The 21,371-nt window shown below is 37.5% G+C and overlaps 1 protein-coding gene across 2 annotated transcripts in view; it reads right to left on the reverse strand.

Annotated features, from left to right (window-relative positions):
* DET1 (light-mediated development protein 1 / deetiolated1 (DET1)) overlaps positions 1–21,371 on the reverse strand; it is a 63,694-nt gene that overhangs the window by 37,839 nt on the left and 4,484 nt on the right. The window contains exons 2-4 of one of the 2 annotated variants that reach the window (XM_028212845.2): positions 13,327–13,754; positions 12,971–13,199; positions 1,699–1,836 (exon numbers count right to left, since the gene is read on the reverse strand). In XM_028212845.2, coding sequence (XP_028068646.1) covers positions 1,699–1,836; positions 12,971–13,199; positions 13,327–13,754 — 795 coding nt within the window. The remainder of the gene's footprint in view (positions 1–1,698; positions 1,837–12,970; positions 13,200–13,326; positions 13,755–21,371) is intronic. The other variant, XM_028212847.2, reaches the window with a different exon arrangement.

Here is a 21,371-nt window from a genome sequence, read left to right on the forward strand (position 1 = left end):
TTACAGCTGTGTATATGTCTGTGTATATGTTCTGTAATTAGAATGTTAATATCCCTGATTTATAGGGATTAGGTCTTAGGAGAGTTTCCTTTTATACCTCAGTTTTTTTCCTATATATTTCTGTACATTCTTTGGTTGAATATTAACAAGAGATTCTCATATTCTGTCAAAATACAAAAACGATGAGTGTTAATTTAAAAGTTTGTTTTTTATAAATATCGAATTAGTGTTAGTTTTTATTAATTTTGATTATTTGCGGATGTATTATTAATCTACATAACAAATAAAAATATATGGAAAATATATTTTATTGTTGTGTCCCCATTTTTTTAGGAATCACCGTGTCAATGTCTGTATTCATGTCCACATCCGTGCCAATGTCCATGTTCGTGCTTCTTAGTTGGAGACACATGTCCAACATGCCACATGGATGCTCATTTTTTTTTTTTTAAATTGCTTTTCACTAGGCACGACGAGGACACAGTTGGGATACGCTTTGGGACACACAATGTCTTATTTAATTTTCCAAAACTAATTTCGCGGATCATATTATAATATTTGGAAAGATGAGGGTTCAATTACAAAAATTTATATATATATATATAGAACTCATATAAACCACAATGAAGCATTGGTACTTTAGTAAATACGCCGTACCTATACCGGGTACTGATACTTCGTATGATGATTCTGCATACGTACCGAATACACGAAACACGTACCAAATTTTTCCTTAATTTTTGTCATACCCCAGGCGTACCTAGTGTATACCCATGTCGTACTGTTGCTCAAACAAAACAATATTTTCTTCTAATACATAGGTAAAATTAGTTGCACTAGAATTTATTTATGTATTTATTTTAATGCTGAGAAAGATTTTAAAATTAAACTATTGTTTGTAAATTATTTAATATAATGATATTTAATTTGGATTTATACTTTTACTTTTTGACATTAAATGTGAATTGTAGGTTGGATCTTAACAAACTAAACCATTTAACTAATTTTTGCATTACTCCAAATCAAAAATAAATATTTTTTAGAAAAGTACCCAACCATACACATACAATACTTTTTTTTAGATTTGATTGTATCAAGCTACTCGTATCGTACCAATACTTGTACCTGTACACGTGCTTCATAGAAAACCATCAACAATGCAATACAGATCTAACCACAGTTGAAGTTAAGAGATCTAGGTAACCTAAAGCACCTAGACAGTCCAGTCACTCATGACAAACAATTTGCAAAACTACAAGCATTCATGGCTATAGAATTTAGAGATAAGATTTCCATGTCACTGCCAAACTGCATTGCTGCACAATATTTTACTCATAACATAGATAGGGGCACAACTTTGAAGAACATAAGGCTCGGCATGCAAACTATTTTTAAACTTCCTATTAAACCAGCTGGATAAGATCATGATATTGATGATTGCCTTGAAAGCTACAAGCCATAATAGTCAGTCAAATATCTAGCCTTACTATATAACACATCTAAGAAGCAATTAGAAACCTATAATATCTCAAGCTACATAGGTGAAACTGCAAAGGGAATAAAAATTATTCAATAGTAGCCAGTCATCTTTTACTAGAATCATTAAGCAGACTAGCATAAGTTGCATGAGCTACACAATCATGAAATTTAAATCATTAAATTAAAAATAAAAAACAATTTGAGTGTCACATGACCAACCAGGGTTTGATCAGTTTCTTCAGCCCATATCCCACGGAATATGAATGAAAGCAAGCGCTGTTTGATACCACTCAGGAAAGAGCTATTTGGAATAGATTGGTTATGCTGCAGACCATTCCCAACATGATTAACAGGCACCTGATGCAGTTTAGGATTATCAGAGATGGCCAGAGACTGCAATCAATAGCTGAATTCTATGTTCGGAGATCCAGAACATGACACAAATCCTTAATGGGTTAACCACATTGATTACAATGATAAAATAATGAAAGAAAAAGTAGCAAAACTTGATGCTTGATGCTGTATGTTTTCATTCATGAACAAGACACCTCTGAACGAGGAGCATAATAAATGAACCGTTGTGTTTATTACACACATGAAAGTCTGTCCAGATATGCAACAAAAGAAATAAAGTCCAACTTAGAAAACAAATTCACCAAAATGAACCTATAGCATTAAAGACTAAAAAGAAAAATAATTTAGTCTGCAACCAACTAAAGCATAATACATTAAGGAAAATATTAACCAAGAAAATGCAATCAAATTTTGGAACTTCGTGTTTCATGGTGCAAGAGGAACAGCCTTTTCGTAAAAATCAATCCAATGTTCATGTCAGTTCAAAGAAATGAATTTGCCTGCCACATTTTCTAAATCAAATTCTATAAGCATTTTTTGCATAGTATATCATAGTATGTAGAACCTGTCTTGCACAGTTGCACCCTATGTTACATGGACTAGGGTAGGGGTGTCGGGTGCAGGTGCAAGTGCATATCTAGAAATCAGACCCATAAAATCTCAAATATAAAGATACGCGAACTCAACAAAAAGCAGTTATATTTCAATAGTATTAATCTATTCAGTTGGATAAAATGGTGTTATATGTAACATACAATGCTAAAAAGGCATTTTACTCATTTTATAGAAATTATACAACAATATATACATATAATGATATTGCTAAATACAAATATATGTGTCCGATGAAAAGTATCTGACACATATCCCATGCCTTGTCCAAGTGTCAAATGTCCAACACAGGTGTTTGATTTATTTTAAAGAGTCCATGTAATATAGCTTGCATGTAATGACCCCAAAACATGTGTCATATTTATCAGTAATTAATTATGTGTTTATGCGAATTAATTGAAGAATATCTGTTTGAATTAGAAGAATATCTGTTGAGATGAGAACTTTGGGGGACTGAAATTGATGACCGTAATGGGTTCAGAAAACGAAATTGAGCACGCCTATGTGATACCGGGAATTTTTAGAGCCATTTGGGACAATAAATTGAAGACTGAATTTCGTCTGATTCGTTAAGCCTTGTTTGGCTCAAGATTATGGCACAATTCTATTTTTATGACATATATGTACATATAGATAAGGATGTTGACCATGTTTTGACTCAAAACAAAAGAAAGAAAATATCTAAGAGAGAGAGAGAGTGAATTCGTGGAAGAGAGAAACCAAGGAGAAGAAGATAGAAGAAAAGGGGGAAAAGCAAGCTAACTTCTCCAATTCACCATCTAAGGTAAGATTTTCATGAAATAGATTGTTGCTTCTTGGCCTCTAGCATGTTGATCTCAAGATTATGGCATAATAGTATGAAGTTCATGGTCAAAATCATGGTTTCCTTGCATGTTTGTCACATTTGAGGGAGAACCTCCATGGATGTAAGAAATGAAGCTTGTATGTACATGTTCATGGTTTTCTATTTTAATTCAAAGTTTGATCTTGTAAAGGATTCATGTGGGTTGTTTTAAGAGATTTGATGTTTAATTTAAGTTGTTGGTCAAGTGTTTTGGGACTTGGGTTTCATCCCTTTGAAGTTGTTTTGGCAAAGGAGAAATTGAAGCTTGAGAAGAGTACAGAATTTCAGATTTTCGCGTGGTCCGCTCGAGCGGAGGGATTCCCGCTCGAGCGTGAAAATCGGCCTCCCAGCAGTTTTGGAAAATTGTGCAGTCCGCTCGAGCGGACAAAGTGGCGCTCGAGCGGGGGACTTATTTCAGGAAATTTTGAGAAGTTGAATTACATGATTTTCACATGTCATTTGCATCATTTAGCATCTCATAATCATGAAATAGAGTAAAGAATGGATAGAATGGCATGAATTAAGTGAGTTAATGATAATGTGTATTGAAGAAATGTGTTATATGTTGATAATTGCAGGTCAAGAGGCGAAGACCGTGCAATCGGTTTTGGAAACCCACTGTAAGTAACATTTCTGTAAAGATATGTTAGTATGATCTATGTTTAAAAGTGCTACGTTATGCTATGGTTTTGAAATGATAAATGTTTTCTGTGAACGAATGTCCAGTTTGCGAATCTAGTATGGCATCCATAGATAGTCCTAAGTGGACCAGTTTACGAGATCTCGGTATGTGTTTAATCGGTGTCCGGGACCGGTTACTCTAGTCGTTGGACGACAAATGTTATGTTCTATGGAGTATGCCATTATGTATGTTCTGATCTGAGATGATTATGTTTATGAATGATTTATTTTATGGATATATGAAATGTGGAATTCGTTCACTACCCCTTTACCTTAATGTTACTTGCTGAGCTTTAGCTCATTGTTTGTATATATGTATTTATAGGTGAGCACTCTAGGAGTCAAGCCTAGGCGGAGTCCAAGCCGAGCCGCCGTTTTGAAGCCTACCCGGTGTTTTGGTGCCTCCGAGTTGGGGCTAGGCCTAGAAGGCCGTTAGGAAGCTTGGTTTTGGTTGTACATGTGGCGTGAGCCTATGTTTTGTACATGAATTTTGATTATATGTGATGTAATGTAGTGGGTAAATTAACATTTTCGGCATGTAATGTATGTTCATATAAATGCACAGCTCTTTGGACTATTAGTGTTTTGTTTTCGCTTCCGCAAGCCCCGGTTATGTATGTTTTGTACAGAAAGGCCTGTGGTAATCTAGGATTACTGGCCGGTTACGATGCCAACCTTCTCGAGGCGGGTTTGGGTCGTGACATTGCACCATAATAATTTTTTGAAAATTCAAAAATACCCTTTTTGGTGTGTATATTCGTCAAAGTAGTTTCTAATTTTTACAAAAAATTCAAAAACCAAGTTATGAAAATTCAACCAAACATTGATATTGGGTTCTTAAAGCTTTGTATTAAGGTCACCTAAGAAGCATGGATACAAATACGTGTTATGGACACAATACAATACAAATACAGCAATAAAGTAAAATTTTAAAAATAAGATACGGGTATGGTTAGGATACGTTTGTATGTTAATATTATATTATACATAAGCCCAATTCATGTAGGCATCACACTGAGGGTTAGAATGCATTACACAATTGCAATGGAGCTGGAAAGGGTTCATAGTTTTAAATTTTTCTAAGCATAAGAAACTGTATATTCAATTATGTCAAATACAAAATAATTACATCAATATTTATAGCCTAGGCTAACCATAAAACAAAAAAGAAAACAATTCCACGAATATTACACAACATAATATCTCCCCAAAATATCTACATTATCTTTAGAATATACATAATATCTAGAGAATACTCTACAATATTCTCACAGAATAATATCTTCACAATATCTCCAGAATATCTATGATATCTACAAAATATACATAATATCTGGAGCATATCTACAATTTTGATACCCCCGCTCAAACCCAATGTGTTTTGCCATAAAACATATAGACTTCATCTAGAAGGAACCGGAAGCGAACAGTAGTGAGTCTTTATGAATAAATCAACAAACTGCAGAACTGAAGTGAAAATGGGAAGAGAAATAGATCTAGACTGAAGATGCTAACAGACCAAGTAACAATCAATCTCAATGTGTTTCGTCCTCTCATGAAAGATATTGTTATGGGCAATCTAGAAGGTTCTTTTGTTGTCAAAGTAAAGCAAAGTCAAAGAAGACTAAGAAATTCTCAAATTAGACAAAAGCCAGCAAAGCCACTCAACCTCAGCAGTAACATGAGTCATAGTACGGTACTCACCTTCAACAAGAGACAACAACCGCTTGTTTCCTGCTTTTCCAGGAAATGAGGGAATTGCCAAGAAACACAGAAACCAAAAATGGAATTGTGATAAGTGACATCACCAACCTAATCATAATCAGCATAAGCTCAAAGAAGTAGAGGATAACAGTAAGCCCTAGAAGATAGTATGCCGAAGACAGTGCAGAATCTTAACTAAAGCAGCCCAGTGCGTTGATCAAGGAGTATAGACAAATTGACTGACCACACAAGGCGAGTCATAGTCAGATAGACCAAGCAACCCATAAGTTTCCGATACAAAATGGGATCATCCGGAGGAACACCATCAGCAGTGTTGAGATTCACATTAAGATCAATCGAAGTATCAAAAGTCTTAGTATTGGAGAGACGGGCATGGTAGATAACCTCATTAACGTATTTAGCTTGAGAGAGAAAATACTCCTAGGGCACCACACCTAAGTGATGGTAGAAGGATCAAAGCCAGTAATCATGTCATCCACATAAAGCAACAAGCAAGGTTGCTAAAATCAGGATCCTACACAGGATTGTTTCAAGGGTCTATCGGATCAGATCGTAGGACCGAATCAAAGATCATAAGATCCTACTAAAATGATGAAAAAAAGTATTAAATTTAGAATGACTCAAAAAAAAAAAAAAAAAAAAAAAAAAAAAAAAAAAAAAAAAATTGAAGATGTACAAATGATAGAGCTCTAATACCAACTCTGAAATTTGTGAATTATAAAGTTCAGTATGAGCCGATCAAGGTTCAAATCCTCACATTCTCACTTGTGTGCCTTGCTCACTAACAATAAGCAATTTATGTTTAACATTTTACATCTTTCCTTAATAAAGAGATAGTAATTATCAAATTATCATTCAAGACTTTTCTCAAAACTTGACACAAAACACATAACAAAGGATGACAGCAATTCAAGTTAACACTTTCATAACGTTCACATCCTTTCTTAACAAAAAGAAAACAAACTAAAATAAGAGGACAAATAAGAGACAAAAATAAGTCATCATCTTCGCAAAGTTATCATCATTGCAACAATCAACATTGTTGGTGTCATTGTCTCCATCATCATCCCCATCACCCACGGTGTCATCCAATTCCTCAATGTCCTTGATAGATAGCTTGATATACATTGTTGAGCCCATTTCCTAATAATTTAGACTTTTGGGAAAATTTAGGACTTAAAATGGTATCAGAGCTCTAGTTGCGGGAGGTCTCAGATTCTATCCCTGTTTGGTTTCTCCCTCTTTGTTTGGTTGTTTGTTTCTCCTTCTATTTGCTTCTATGTTCGTCTCTCCACGTGTAAGACAGGGTTGTATGTGAAGGAGGGTGTTAAATAGTTTGATATACATTGTTGGGCTCATTTTCTGATAGCTTAGGCTTTTGGTACAGTCCTCACCATCACCAATAGTAGCATCATTAAGTCATGATCAAAATCCCTTGGACCATTCACGTTCTCATCCATACCATCAACACTTTATGAACTTCATTGACCTCTTTTCCTCCAATATGATCACAACCTAAGTTGGAGTACACAAAAAAATAATAATAATTAAAATAAAATCCAAGTTGCAACTTCTAATTAAATACCTGAACTTACATGCTTGTTCCAAATTCCTTGCAAGGGTTTCTACTTCATCTTCATCTTAATCACATTCATGTTAAGCATTCCGATCAAGCACACCCAACCAATTTCCTTCTTTTGAAAGAGTCGGCTTCTCTTTTTCTGTTATCCATTCATCATCTAATGGAACATCATCCAAACATAATAGATTCATGATTGCTTGTCTATTCATGTGCCTTTTGTCTCAATTTCTAATTGTACATAACAAAGACCAAGTAATTCATTCTCTTTTGGTATAAACAATTCCTTCGTTTTGAGTGTACCATCTCAAAAGCACTCCAACTCTCACAAACCTCTTCAACTCGAGGCATTCATCACCAAAAGAGTCCCGTCAATCACCTACATGAAAGTTAAAATAAATAGTTGAAAGTTGAAAACAAATTATAATATACTAAGATTGATTTATATATCAACTTACAGTAAAAAGAAGGAACTCAAAGATTTCTTTTTCTTGTCAAGACTCTGTTTTCTATACCAAAGAGTCTCCCTTTGCAGTCTTGAATGCATCAATTTGCATGTCTATCTTCATTCTCTCATTAGGATCAAGGTGTAAGTTTCTGAATATTTCTGTATATTCAACGGAATGTTTGATACAGAGTACATCACTTATATAGAACTTTAATCCCTAGGTCTAAAAACGAAATACGAATTACACAGAATATTTACACAATCACAATCATTCCAAATTCCTAAAATACAATATATACAATATAGGCAAATATATTCTCACACCCCCGCTCGAGAGTTTGTCAACAATAAACTGAAACCGAGCATTGGTGTGTCTTGGTAAAGAAATCAGCAAGTTGCAGAGTCGAAGTGACAAGAGGAAGCGAGATAGAGCCAGACTGCATATGCCGAAAGACAAAGTAACAATCAATTTCAACGTGTTTTATCCGTTCATGAAAGACAGTGTTATGGGCAATCTAAATAGCACTTCAATTGTCACAATAGAGAGAGGTCGGAGAAGACTGAGACACGCCCAATTCAGATAAGAGACTACAAAGCCAGATAATTTCAACAATAGCATGGGCCATAGCACGATACTCAGCTTCGACAGTAGAACAGGCAACAACAGTTTGTTTCTTGCTTTTCCAAGAAATCAGGGAATCGCCAAGAAATATACAGAAACCAAAAGTGGACTTGCAATCATTAACATCACCAACCCAATCAGTATCAGCATAGGCCACCAAGTTCAAGGAAGAAGTAGAAGACAAGAGCAAGCCCTGAAAGATAGTACTACGAAGATAACGAAGAATCCGAATCAAAGCGGCCTAATGTGTAGAGCGAGGAGAAAAAACAAATTGACTAACCACATGGACAGCATAGGCAAGATTAGGGCGAGTAATTGTCAGATAGACTAACAACCCACAAGCTCTCGATATAAAAAAATAAGATCTTCCAAAAGAACACCATCAATAGTGTTGAGCTTCACATTAAGCTCAATGAGGGTATCAAAAAGCTTAGTGTCAGTAAAACCGGCACGATAAATAATCTCATTGGCAAACTTGGCCTACGATAGAAAGTAGTCCTTGGGAGAAGAAGCTACCTCAATACCAAGAAAATACCGCAATGGGCCAAAATCCTTCATTTCGAAGGTGCAGAAGAGATGCTGCTTGACCTCAGAAATAGCAAAAGAATCAGAACCAATGATGATCATATCATCCACGTACAGTAAGAGGGCAACAAAACCAGCAGAGGTGTAGAGGAGAAACAAGGCTGAGTCTTGGGCATAAGGATGAAAGCCAAGCTTAGTAATAGCTGTCTAAAAGCGATCATACCAAGCACGAAGAGATTGCTTCAAACCATACAGAGCATGTCGAAGTCGATAAACTTGTCCAGAGGAATGCGGAAGGCCAGGGGGAGAACGCATGTAAACCTCCTCAATGAGATGGCCATTAAGAAAAGTATTCTTAACATCCATCTAATAAAGAGGCCAATGACGAACAGCAGTGACATAGATCAATTGTGGACAGCAGTCATCTTGACAATAGAGACAAAGGTCTCCTCATAATCACTACCATACTCCTAGAAGAAACCTTTAGCAACCAAACAAGCTTTGTAGTGCTCGAGAGAACCATCAAAATGAGTCCTGACTTTATAAACCTATTTACAACCAACCAAATTCTTACCAGCAGGCAAAGGAACCAGCTCCCAAGTAGTAGCCTTCTGCAATGCAAACAATTCGTCCTCCATAGAATGAATCCAATTAGGATCTTGACAAGCCCCTTTGTAAGACTGGGGTTCTGAAAAAGAGTGAATAGCAGACAAAAATGTGCAATATGAAGAAAAAAACATGTTTTAACAAAACCAAGTTTGATTACCTATTTATGGTTGCAAAGGGGATACTTACGATTGGTAAGATCAGAGTCGTCAGAAGTAGGGGGATTAGCAGCAGGGTCAAAGACAACCAATGAAGGGAGAGCCTTGCGATAAGAATAAACTAACAATGGAGGAGACAAAGGAGCAGGAGGAGGTACAGAAGGAGAAAAGGGAACAAACTCATGGGATTCAGTAGTAAGGGACTCAACAAGAGGGGTGGTAGGAGAAGAAGAAGGAATAAGCTCAAGGGGAACAGTAGAGATGTACTCATCAGGAGGGATCTCAAAGGGAAATGAATTAATGCAAACCAAATCTCCTTTGGAAACTGGAGCAGTGATAGGAGAAGATGAAAGTAAGACAGACGTTCAAGAAAGGCAACAAGGCGGGAGACGTAAAGGCGGCAAGAAATAGGATCATGATAGCGATAGCCTTTTTGAGTAAAACTGTAATCCAAAAATACACACAGGACAGACCGGGCACTAAGTTTGGTCCTATCTTTTCAAGAAAGAAGTACAAAACAAGCAGACCCAAAAACACGAAGGAGGGAATAATCAGGAAGTTGAGAAAACAGAGCCTCATAACGAGACCAACTAAAAAGAAGTGGGATAGGAATACGACTAAGAAGAAAAGGAGCAATAAGAACTGTTTCACCCCAAAACGGAGCCAGAATAAAGGCAAAGAGAAGAATAGACCTAGCGGTTTCAAGGAGATGATGATATTTACACTCAACTCGACCATTTTAAGCAGGCGTATCAATACAAGACATTTGGTGAATGGTACCCACAGTGGCCAAATACTCATAGAACTCAGTTTTCAAATATTCCCCACCAAGTCAGAACGTAACAGTTTAATAGTATACCCAAACTTTGTAGTAACCATAAACTGAAAAGTACGATATATCTAATAGAAGTCAAATTTATGAGTCATAAGTTAAACCCAAGCATAGCGAGTGTAATCATCGACAAAAGAAACATAGTAAGCAGAACCCCTTTAATGAGAACAAGAGAAGGTCCCCAGACATCAGTATACACAAGAGAAAATGAGGTAACAAAAATAGAAGTACTTTTATTAAATGGTAAAGCTGTCATTTTGGCAAGTTTACATTCCCGACATTCAGTAATTTGACTAGGAGAAACTTTACCTAATAACCCTGACTGAGCTAATGACCATAAACGGTCAACAAACAAATGACCTAATCTAGAATGCCACAAATAAAAGACTCAACTGAGAATCTAACTGAAAAGATGAAAAAGCAACTAGAGAGGTGGACAGAGGAAGGTGCAAACTTTCCACCACATAGAGGTCTCCAACCCTACAACCGGTCCCAATCTGCTTCTTGGACTATCGATCCTGCACATAATAGACAGAAGAAGAAAAAATAACATCATAACCGGAAGCATGAAGTTGACTAATAGAGAGTAAACTAATAGATAACTGATGAACATAAAGGTCAGATGGTCTAGTGACAATAGACATAGCAGAGGGTAGAATAGACCCAACAAATAGGACAATCATACGAGACCTATTGGCAGTGTCAACAGTAATAGGAAAGGGAGGAGGATGATAGTTATGAAGTAAGGAGAGATGGAGAGTTGTTTGGACTTGGAGCGAAGTATGAAGGATCATGGGCATGCGAGAACCATAGTGATGCCTATTGCAGGGCTCTTCATACTTGGACTCATGTGCATGCTCCCGCTAAGGCTAAGCATGTAGTAAGGTTTTGCATGGTGCATTGGCAATCTTCCATGCAAGTGGGTATTGGTGACATTGCGCCCGTAGGGCTCGCGATGTATTAGGCATGTCATATGCCCACGTGGTGCCTTATCAGTCTGCCGCGCGGGTAAGGATTTTATGATGTGGCACCCGTAGAGCTTGCCATGTATTAGGCTTGATACAAGTATCTACACCCATCTTATAAGAATTTCTTGGGTGTTACATTTCTCTTACAAATGAACTCTATTGAGTTATAGTCATTACATGGCTTTTTATAGATTTCAATAAAAAACTCCCTATTGTCCTAATAGGATTTTGACTTCCTTTCTAGTAACTAGAAAGTTTTATGTTATTTCTCCAAAGGGTATATTTGTACTTTGGACTTGTTAAATATAAATGTTAGTAGATGAGGGAGAATCTTAATTGACTCTCTCTTCTCATTGTTCCATAACAGTGTTTTGTCTTTCTTTTCCTCTCCTTTCTTCTTCTCTTTGCACTCTATTAAATCTAACTTGGTATCAAAGCTTCGATAAAGGAGACCTGGCCACGTGTCCATAGATAACTTGGGCTCCAATACTCTTGGCCTATAAAAGGGATATCCATGCATGCAGTCAAGCACAATAACTTAACACACAACAATCGTATACCTCCATAACTAAGGTATCTCAAGTCTTTAACTGCCATCCTCTCAACCTCTATGGTTGTCTTGGTCTTCTCCTCCGCTGCCTCCGGCGATCCTTGATCATTCAAGTGCCCACCATTTTCCCAGAGGTCCACAACCGACCAGCTCACTTACCCAATACCGACACTACCTTAACTCTCCTCAATACCCACACTACCTTTCTTCTTCTTCCTCTTGTTCTTCTGCTTTCGCTGGTGGTTCATCTTCTAATTTTTCATCTTTTTACATAAATTTTCAAGGAAAATTTAAACAATAAAGGTCTCAAAAACCATTTTCATTGTTACTATTAAAAAACACAAATATGCATCTGAAAAGCAACCAAGTTTTTTTTTTTTTTTCTTTTTTTTTTAAAAGCTAGAAAGATATCACGTTGCATGTTCAGTTGTCTGAGCTAATTGGGTCCGGTGACTAATTGCATCATATAATACATTTCATACCCTTCGCTGTATTCTCTGAATTACTTAATAAATTCTTGTAAGAAAAATGATGACACCGTTCAAGCTGGTTGTTACAAAGGTCCCTACTCTCAACACAATGTAATAACTATGCCTTTCATCAATGTGATTGACCTTTCTCATAAAAAATGTATATATATATATAATTTGGAGAATGTAGGTCCACTTTCTTCAACCTCTTCTAAAGAATGATAAATGGACTTGATACAGATTTTGCTGAGAAATAGTTTATTAGAAGAATAGCATAGCTTTTTTCAGTAAGAAAAAACTATTATTTTAATCAGTCCATCCAATTACGCTGTATACCAACAAAATCTTATGTTTTTCCTAATCAAAGTAAATACAGTTATATCTCATCTACTTTGCATGAGGATCATGTTCCATTTTTATGGTGAGGCCTCACCAATGTGAGAGCAGGTTTAATTGGAAAACTATTGTAAATCTTCAGTATGATCTAGTTGAAAAATTGAAAATCAGTAACACTTGCCTGAGGATTGGAATTGAGAAAGAGTTCATCATCTTCACTGCAAAATTCCCCAATTGCTCGAACATCAACAAGATTCCCAGAGTCCCTAATTTGGAGAATGTGTATTGTTTGATAGCGGAGTGACACTATAGCCAGCAAATCGTCATACAAATACACACCCATACTATGGGCCAGATTAACATAATCATTGTGGAAAACCCTCTCATCAAGTATAACTCCATCTTCCAATCTAAATGAGCAAACCAAATAATAATGAAAGGCAGGCTATAATAAACCTCTGAGAATATACCAAATTTGCTACATTTCAAAAGCTATTCACAAAATTACAAGATTGAAGATGGAAAACAAAGGCACACCTCAAAAGGTGAAACGTTATCTTTTCAATATAAGGGATTCCTTGAATAGCTCCTCCAGCAGCAGGTGCATCATGAATTTGTGTAGTTGAAGTTGCAAAGAGTCCAAATTGGTTATTCTCTATGTAAATGAAGAAATCTTTACATATAAACTCACTGGTGGAAGCAAGTTGTACACAGTATAGTTGGGTGAAAAAGCTCTCAAACTTCTTGGCTTTTGAGGGAAGATCACGAGTATCACAATCTTCATCTTTGCATGAAAATGACAGCCATGTTGGTCTATAAACAATTAGATCCTGATGATTTCTGCTGAAACTTATGAGGTACTGACCATCATCAGTGAACTTGCGGAATGAATGATCAGGACATTCAACATCATATATGGTACAACTTGGCACTAGATTCTCATAAAATCGCCTGGCACGCTGTATCTGCAAGTATCAATTTATGCTTTAGCCTCTCATATCGAGTCAAAAGAAGAAATTTCAATAAATTGGTGACAGTAGCATTTCCATAAATATGTTATGCAAAAAAAAAAAAAAAATCAGAATGGCAGTCCACCCATTACAACCACCCATGCAGCCCATCTATTTCGAAGAGGCTATTTATAGCAGAATGAAAAAATATTACTTTTTTTACAGCTAAAATTTAGGCACACAAAATAAGGTCTCGTTTGGAAACAGGCTATTTTAGTAACTTTTTAATTTTTTGGCTAAAATATAAGGTAAAAAAAAAAATTTGTATATTTGGGATGACTTTTTGATTTTTTTTTACGAAAATATGCGCAAAAAGTAGAGAGAAAATAGAATTTATGACTTTTTTGGATAGTTTGTTGGATTTTTGGCTTTTTTAATGAGTTTTGACTATTAGGCTAAAAAGTGATATTCCCAAACAAGGCCAATAAATACATAAATAAATAAAGACAAGAAAGCAAAGTTGCACGACAGCAGTGAGTCCCCACCAATTAGAAACAAGCCATGTAAGCATTGATCAACTTAAACTCTTGAAATTAGTTTCATAAAAAGATACGGAAGAAACTTTTGTATCCGTATCACATATGCACTTGTGAAATACGGATGAAGTGATGGAAATTATTATTTCTTAAAGTGAATGTGTAATTCAATGATGATGGCATGATGATGAATGAATATGTGAGGTTGAATCTCGCGAACATGATAGCAAAACTTGAGTTCAACAGATAAAGGTCATCAGATAAGAACAAATGAGATAAAAAGATCAAGAGTTGACTTTTGCCCTAGTGATGGAATTAAGCAAGGGAGAAAATTCTGCTTCTTTTGATGAGAGCAGAAGTGAAGCTGATCGAGAATTGACGTTCGTCCTAATGATGGAAGTAAGCAGGAGAGAAAATTCTTCTACGTTGGTGAGAGCAAAAGTGAAGCTTCTTATTGTCTACCTTCTAGATACCAATAAAGCTAAGTGTTCCAAATACAGACAATAAAGTTATAAAATAAATCAATATTTGTGATAAGTTCTCTCTCTACATTTTCCAGCAAGTTTTCCATTTCTACCCGAATGTCCCAAATTGTTCCTTCTAATACCAAAGTCATAAAATGAAAACAGAGCAAACATGAAACAAGAAGTAGAGTGAGGAGAATCATTCATCTCACAAAAAGCATCAACATGAAGTGCGTACTTCCTGTAAGAGGAGCTAATTTGAGCCCACTAAATTAATTAGGCCCAATAGTCCAAGGTTGGTAGGCTCGAATTTACCGAAAGTCCAGGATTGGTGGGCCCGGATTTATCGCCATCAAACGGGCTGAATCGCTCTAAGCCTCGAAAGGGTTCGAATCCACGAACTTAGAGACTTCCTCAGGCCCAGACTCGAAAGGATTCGGATCCACGAACCTAGAGATCCGAAACACTTGGCTTCGAACGAATTCAGACGCAATCTAGAAGTCGCTCCATTAATGAGTCCCAGAACACTTGCGGACTCGGAGCTTTCCGGGATCTACGTACCAGAACCATGGGTAACGGAGTCAGAATAAAGGACCCGATCTCGAGGACGGTGAGTAGAGATAAATTCACTCTTCGATTAAACTAGCCTATACCCAGGTCGAGGTGACACGATCTAGGGGGTCCCTGAGACTCGGCAATATTTGCGCCAGGCGTTCTCTTGAACTATCCCTGACCCTTCTATGGCAGGGCGTTCTCTGGGACTACTCCTGACCCTTTGGGATGATTGGGGATCATTGGTTAGGTGTGGCTAAGAAGAAGGGTTCGCCGACAGGTTGATCTCCTCTTCAAGGGTTTTTTTCTCATCCTCGGAGAGGTCACCTCCTCGGACAAGTGTTATGTCAAGAAGGTTATGAATTGTGGGTCAGTTGAGAGAAGTCAGTTAGGTAGTGGTTGAGAGATTAGTTAGTCGGTTAGAGGAAGTTAGTTGTGAATTAGTTAGTTAGTTAGAAGTGTGAGGTGGAGAAGTAGTTATAAATAATTGGGGAACTTCCATATGAGGGGTATGTAATTTTCTGAAAATAATACATAGATTGTTCACTTTCTTCCTTATGTTTCTGTTTCTTCTTCCCTAGCCACTACATTGGGTATCAGAGCACCCAGGTTCTTGGCCTGTTCATCCTCTGCAACCACTATGGCCGACGGAACTAGAGCAGCCCAACAAGCTAAAAAAATTGAGGAGACATTACGATCATTAAAGGAGGGTAATGAGAGAAATGCGAAGGAAATCGGGGAAATCAGGAGTTCTCTCAGAATTAGGGGATATCAAGGAATTGATTGCTGCCATGAGTATGAAGTATGATCAAATGGCAGGACACATCTATGGGAAACAGCATGTGGATCGGAGTGACAATTCTAGAATGCTCCGCCAAGAACAGTCAGGGGTTTCTCCAGTAAGGGTTCAGGCTCATGGGGATTTTCAAGCTCGGGGGGATTTGCCATTCAGTATAGACTACTAATCTCATCAACGATTTGCGAAGATTGAATTTCCTAGGTTTACCAAATTCTCAAGGCAAGATTATGATCTTTGTGGTACTAGATAGGTTGTCAAAATATGGCCATTTCATGGCTTTATCACATCCCTATACAGCTACAGATGTGGCCAAAGTATTCTTTGATCAAGTGTTTAAGTTGCATGGTCTTCCTTCTACCATTGTTTCAGACAGAGATGCTGTGTTTACTAGCCATTTCTGGCATGAACTTTTCACTTTACAGGGCTGTAAGCTGTGCCTTAGCACGGCTTATCACCCTCAAACGGATGGTCAAACTGAAATTTTGAACAAATGTTTGGAGAACTACCACAGGTGTATGTCTGGAGACTGTCCTAGGTAGTGGGCTAAGTGGCTCTCTTTAGCTAAGTGGTGGTATAATACCACCTATCATGCTACCACCAAAACTACTCCCTACTTTGCAGCCTATGCACAAGAACCTCCTGACCATACTTTTTGCCTTTCCACACCTTCTTCAGTAGCAGTTGTGGATAATTGGGTAAAAGAGAGGGCTGTTATTATCAAGACCTTAAGGGAGCATTTAACTCAGGCACAGCAAAGGATGAAACATTATGCTGATAAGGGAAGGTTTGAAAGGGAATTTGAAATTGGAGACTAGGTGTTCCTCAGGTTACAACCCTATAAGCAGACTACGGTGGCTTTGCAGAAAAATATGAAGTTATCTCCAAGGTTTTATGGGCCATATCAGGTCTTGGAAAGGGTTCAGTAGCTTATAAGCTGGAGTTACCAACAACTGCTAAAATTCACCCTGTTTTTCATGTCTCATTGCGTAAGAAGAAAATTGGGACTAAAGTGTTAGCTCACACTACTCTTCCCCTAGTAGGTCTTGAGGGAACTTTGCAACTGGAACCTATGGCTGTCTTGGATAAGAGGATGGTTAAGCATGGTAATAGGGTTGTGGTTCAGTGGTTAGTCCAGTGGGCGAATTCTTTTCCAGAGGATGCTACCTGGGCTGATCATTCTGAGATAGAAGCAAAGTATCCCCAATTTCAGCCTTGAGGTCAAGGTTATTTCTCAAGCAGCAAGGAATGTTATGTCAAGAAGGTTATCAATTGTGGGTCAATTGAGGGTCAGTTGAGAGAAGTCAGTTAGGTAGTGGTTGAGAGATTAGTTAGTCGGTTAGAGGAAATCAGTTGTGAATTAGTTAGTTAGTTAGAAGCGTGAGGTGAAGAAGTAGTTATAAATAATTGGGGAACTTCCATATGAGGGGTATGTAATTTTATGAAAATAATACACAGATTGTTCACTTTCTTCCTTATGTTTTTGTTTCTTCTTCCCTAGCCACTATAACAAGGTAGTTAGAGAGAATATTCCACATGTGCCTTGCACATGAGCTCCATCCTACATCATGAGGTGCCCATAAATAACACCCACCCATAGCTTTACAAGGGATGGGTTTTGGAGAGACAACTCTTGGGAAAGAACTAATTTCCCTTCTCCATTATTAACCTTGAGAGTGAAAGTGAGAGATCCATGGGAGAGCATTGCCATTATTCTCTCTCTAACTACTTTGCCTTTTTCTTCACCCAATCTCTTATCTCCATCATCTCTTTACTTTTGTGTTCTTAGTTGTGACTATTGAAGAATCTAAGCCTCTCATCATTTTCTAGAGAATTCAATTTTCCTTTAAAGATCTTCGAAGATCTTCGAATTCTCCAACAACTTTCTTGAACCCTCTCATTCACTTCCTAACCACACTATTGGAAATGCACTCATCTGATTCATCTGTAAAAAAGATACGATCAGGCACGAAACCCCCTTTCTTAAAATAAAATTGAGAGAGAGAGAGAGAGAGTTAATTACATCAAATCGTAAAACTGCCCCCTTTTGGAGGGGTTGAAAGTGATGGATTTTAAAGGTTGAGGGAAGCAACATGTACAGGTTCATATATGAGAAGTGTAAGATGATATTCACAAATAGGCGAGGGGGTCTTGATGCAAAAACAAAAAACAAAAAAAAATGAGAGAGAAGATAGAATAAAACCTTGCATACGGTCAGTCATACATCAAGCAACAAAACCTTGTAAAAAGAACCACAACAAATACAAAGAATATAAATTACATGTAATCAAGACTGTATCTTATTTCTTGCAAACTGGAAAGATCACACACAAGGTAAAACTTATATGTGTACTAGTAAGAATGCTTTATTGAAGAACCTGGAAGTGCATAATAATGTTTCTCATTCATTGAATGGCCAAACAAGGGAATGAGAAAGTTAACATCTTGTCGGGTTCAAGATGGGTGGACAATTCAATCTAGCATGCTCCTAATCACAAACAAATGGAATGGGGATAAACCTAGTCATCCAAAATGATGTTACTCATTCATTGCATGCCAACACTAGAGACTAAACAGAGAAATGAGTGCCAACAGGGAAATGAGAAAAGTATCTTGTCGTGCGATTCAAGACGTATGGACAATTCAATTAGTATCCTACTAATGATGAACAGATGGAATGGAGGATGATGGGAACAACCATCCACTCCAGGCTTTTATTCATATCCATGTTGATAAAAAGTGACTTGAGGTGTAAAACATGTTTTTCAACAAATCTACCTCCACTTTCAAGAAAATTAGGAACATAAAGCACAGATGAAAGAGAAAATATGATTCGCTTTGAATTGATATCCCCTTCCTTCAACCATTTCACCTTTTCCTTTCAAGCCCAAAAAATTTTGCTCCCTAAAAACCAACTCTTCCATTCTCAATCTTAAAGAATCAACCAAACCCCCTGCGACTCCAAGGCATCTACTTCTTCAATTCTACACAAGACCTCCTTTTAAGTTTCCAAATCCCCAAAAACCTCTCTATTCCAACTCTTCACATTCTCCTTGACCATTTTCAATGTTCTCATAAATTTAAAACCTTCCCACCCATAACACCTAGCATTAGACCACCATTCCTCAATTTTCCTTTAAAAGAGTGATGCTCCAACCACATGTTCTCCAATCTAAAATGCGAGGGTCCCCACTTTAATGGGCAACTTTCAATCACAATGGGACAATGGTCAGAAACTAATCTAGATCCATAGACCCCAGTCAACCACCACTCCACACAATCAAGATACCTAAACCTAACCAATAGTAAAAATTCCCCCACTATAGTTTCACACTCTATGACAACCCCCTCATCCCACATAATCAAAACACCCCCGATCTACCAACAGATGACACAAAAGCCCATCACCTATTCCTAACTCCCCAAATACTTTTCATGAAATTCCTATCGCACACTTCCACCTTAGATTCTTGAAAAACAACAATGTCCGGTTGATGATTTTTTTAAAATCCTTAATAACCCCCCTCTTCTTTCGAGAACCCAAACCTCTCAGATTCCAACCGATAATCTTCATTGGGAAACATTTTTCACCCCTAACCTCCTCTTGTCGCTTCTCATAATTAATGGAACTTGCCAAATTCCTGAACTCCCTCACCCCCCTTTCTACAACTCTCTCCACCCTTTCTGGGACCTCTCCCTCTTATGACTCTAATATCCTTACTAAATCAAAAGTTCCCTTGATTCGCACAAGTGACAAACCCATAACTTGCAGCAACTGCATAAAATGAGGCACATCTTTTTCTTCAATTGGGCATGTAGCATACTTAACTCCTTCAACCATCGTTCCGTTTCCTCCTCACCTACACTAAAATCACCACCCCCCTTGTCCAAGTGATCGCCAAAGACCCCACCCTGATTGTTATTCACATGACCTTGAGAATTATTAGCATGTAAGGACTCAGAAATAATGGTAGAAACATTCACAATGGTTCTGGGGATTTCAGAGGTAACCCCTTGGTTACAAACAGGACAAGCAAAATTATGCAAAACATGATTAAATTTCTATGATGAAGGATGACCAAGGTGTTTGTGCCAGATAGGAGCTGGAGGTTTAGCATTGAGGACAGCTTGAGGAGCAGGAGGTCAAACTGCACTTGGAAATGGAGAAAACTGATAGAAGCCTTGAGCATGAGGTCCTTTAAAAAACGTAGCCTCTTGGTGAGTTTGTCCTGAACAAGAAAAGAGGACTCATCAAAAGTAATGGAACAATGATTGTCTTGGCAAAATTGTGAACAAAAATAAGATTGGGATTAACAGCAGGTACATGAAGAAGATTGTGAAGGGCAAAGAACATGTAGGAGTAGGTAACAGACCTTTACCTGCGTGCTGAATAGGAAGAGAGTGACCACTACCAGCAGTAACTTGATCATCACCAAGGTATGGGTGTTGAAAATGGAGATTTCCTAAATCATGAGTGATGTGATCTGTCGCTGCAGTATCCATATAACATGGCTGTGGCTGTGGCTGTGGCTGTGGCTGTGAATTAGGGGAAGAAGGATAGCATGGCATAGCAGACTAAGGAAAAAGGGACGAAGACATATATGCTCTGGTATTGGTGGAGTGTTTGCCAATGGTCGAAGCATTACCAGACTGGAGAGCAGAATCTTGTCTGTACCAACATGCAATGGCAGTATGGTTATCTCGACCACAGATCTGACAAGCATAAGGATTGGACCGATGTGATCGAGAACCATCACCACAATTACTTCCTCGGCAAAATCCACGATTGAAGAAACAACCTCCTCGATTGTTCTTGTGGGAATAACGTCCATGAGAATTACCACCACGATTGGGAAAATGATTGGTAGAAGAAGATCCATTGCCAGAAGAAGAATCACCTCGAGTTGCAGCATAAGCATGGTGTAGATATGAAGAAAAAGAACTATGCTTCTCAACATAAATGAATGTCAATTTTACATAGAGAAAGAAGTGAGAAAAGAAAGAAAGCCGTGAGAGAGAAAGGGAGAGACAGAATTGCTGACTCAAAGAACCTAACCCCCGTCAAGTTGAAGTAAATATATCTCTCATGCCCAACTTGCAACAAATGGGTGAAAAATCTTACTACTAAGACCTTTAGTAAATATATCAGTCCATTGATCTCTAGACTTCACGAAAGGCATACATATCAAACCCTTATTCAATTTCTCCTTAATAAAATGTCTATCAATTTCAATATGCTTAATCCTATCATACTGAACAGGATTATAAGCAATACTGATGGCAG

Source organism: Camellia sinensis, chromosome 13, assembly GCF_055761805.1.
Source record: "Camellia sinensis isolate YWXY chromosome 13, ASM5576180v1, whole genome shotgun sequence".
NCBI classification, from domain to species: Eukaryota; Viridiplantae; Streptophyta; class Magnoliopsida; order Ericales; family Theaceae; genus Camellia; species Camellia sinensis.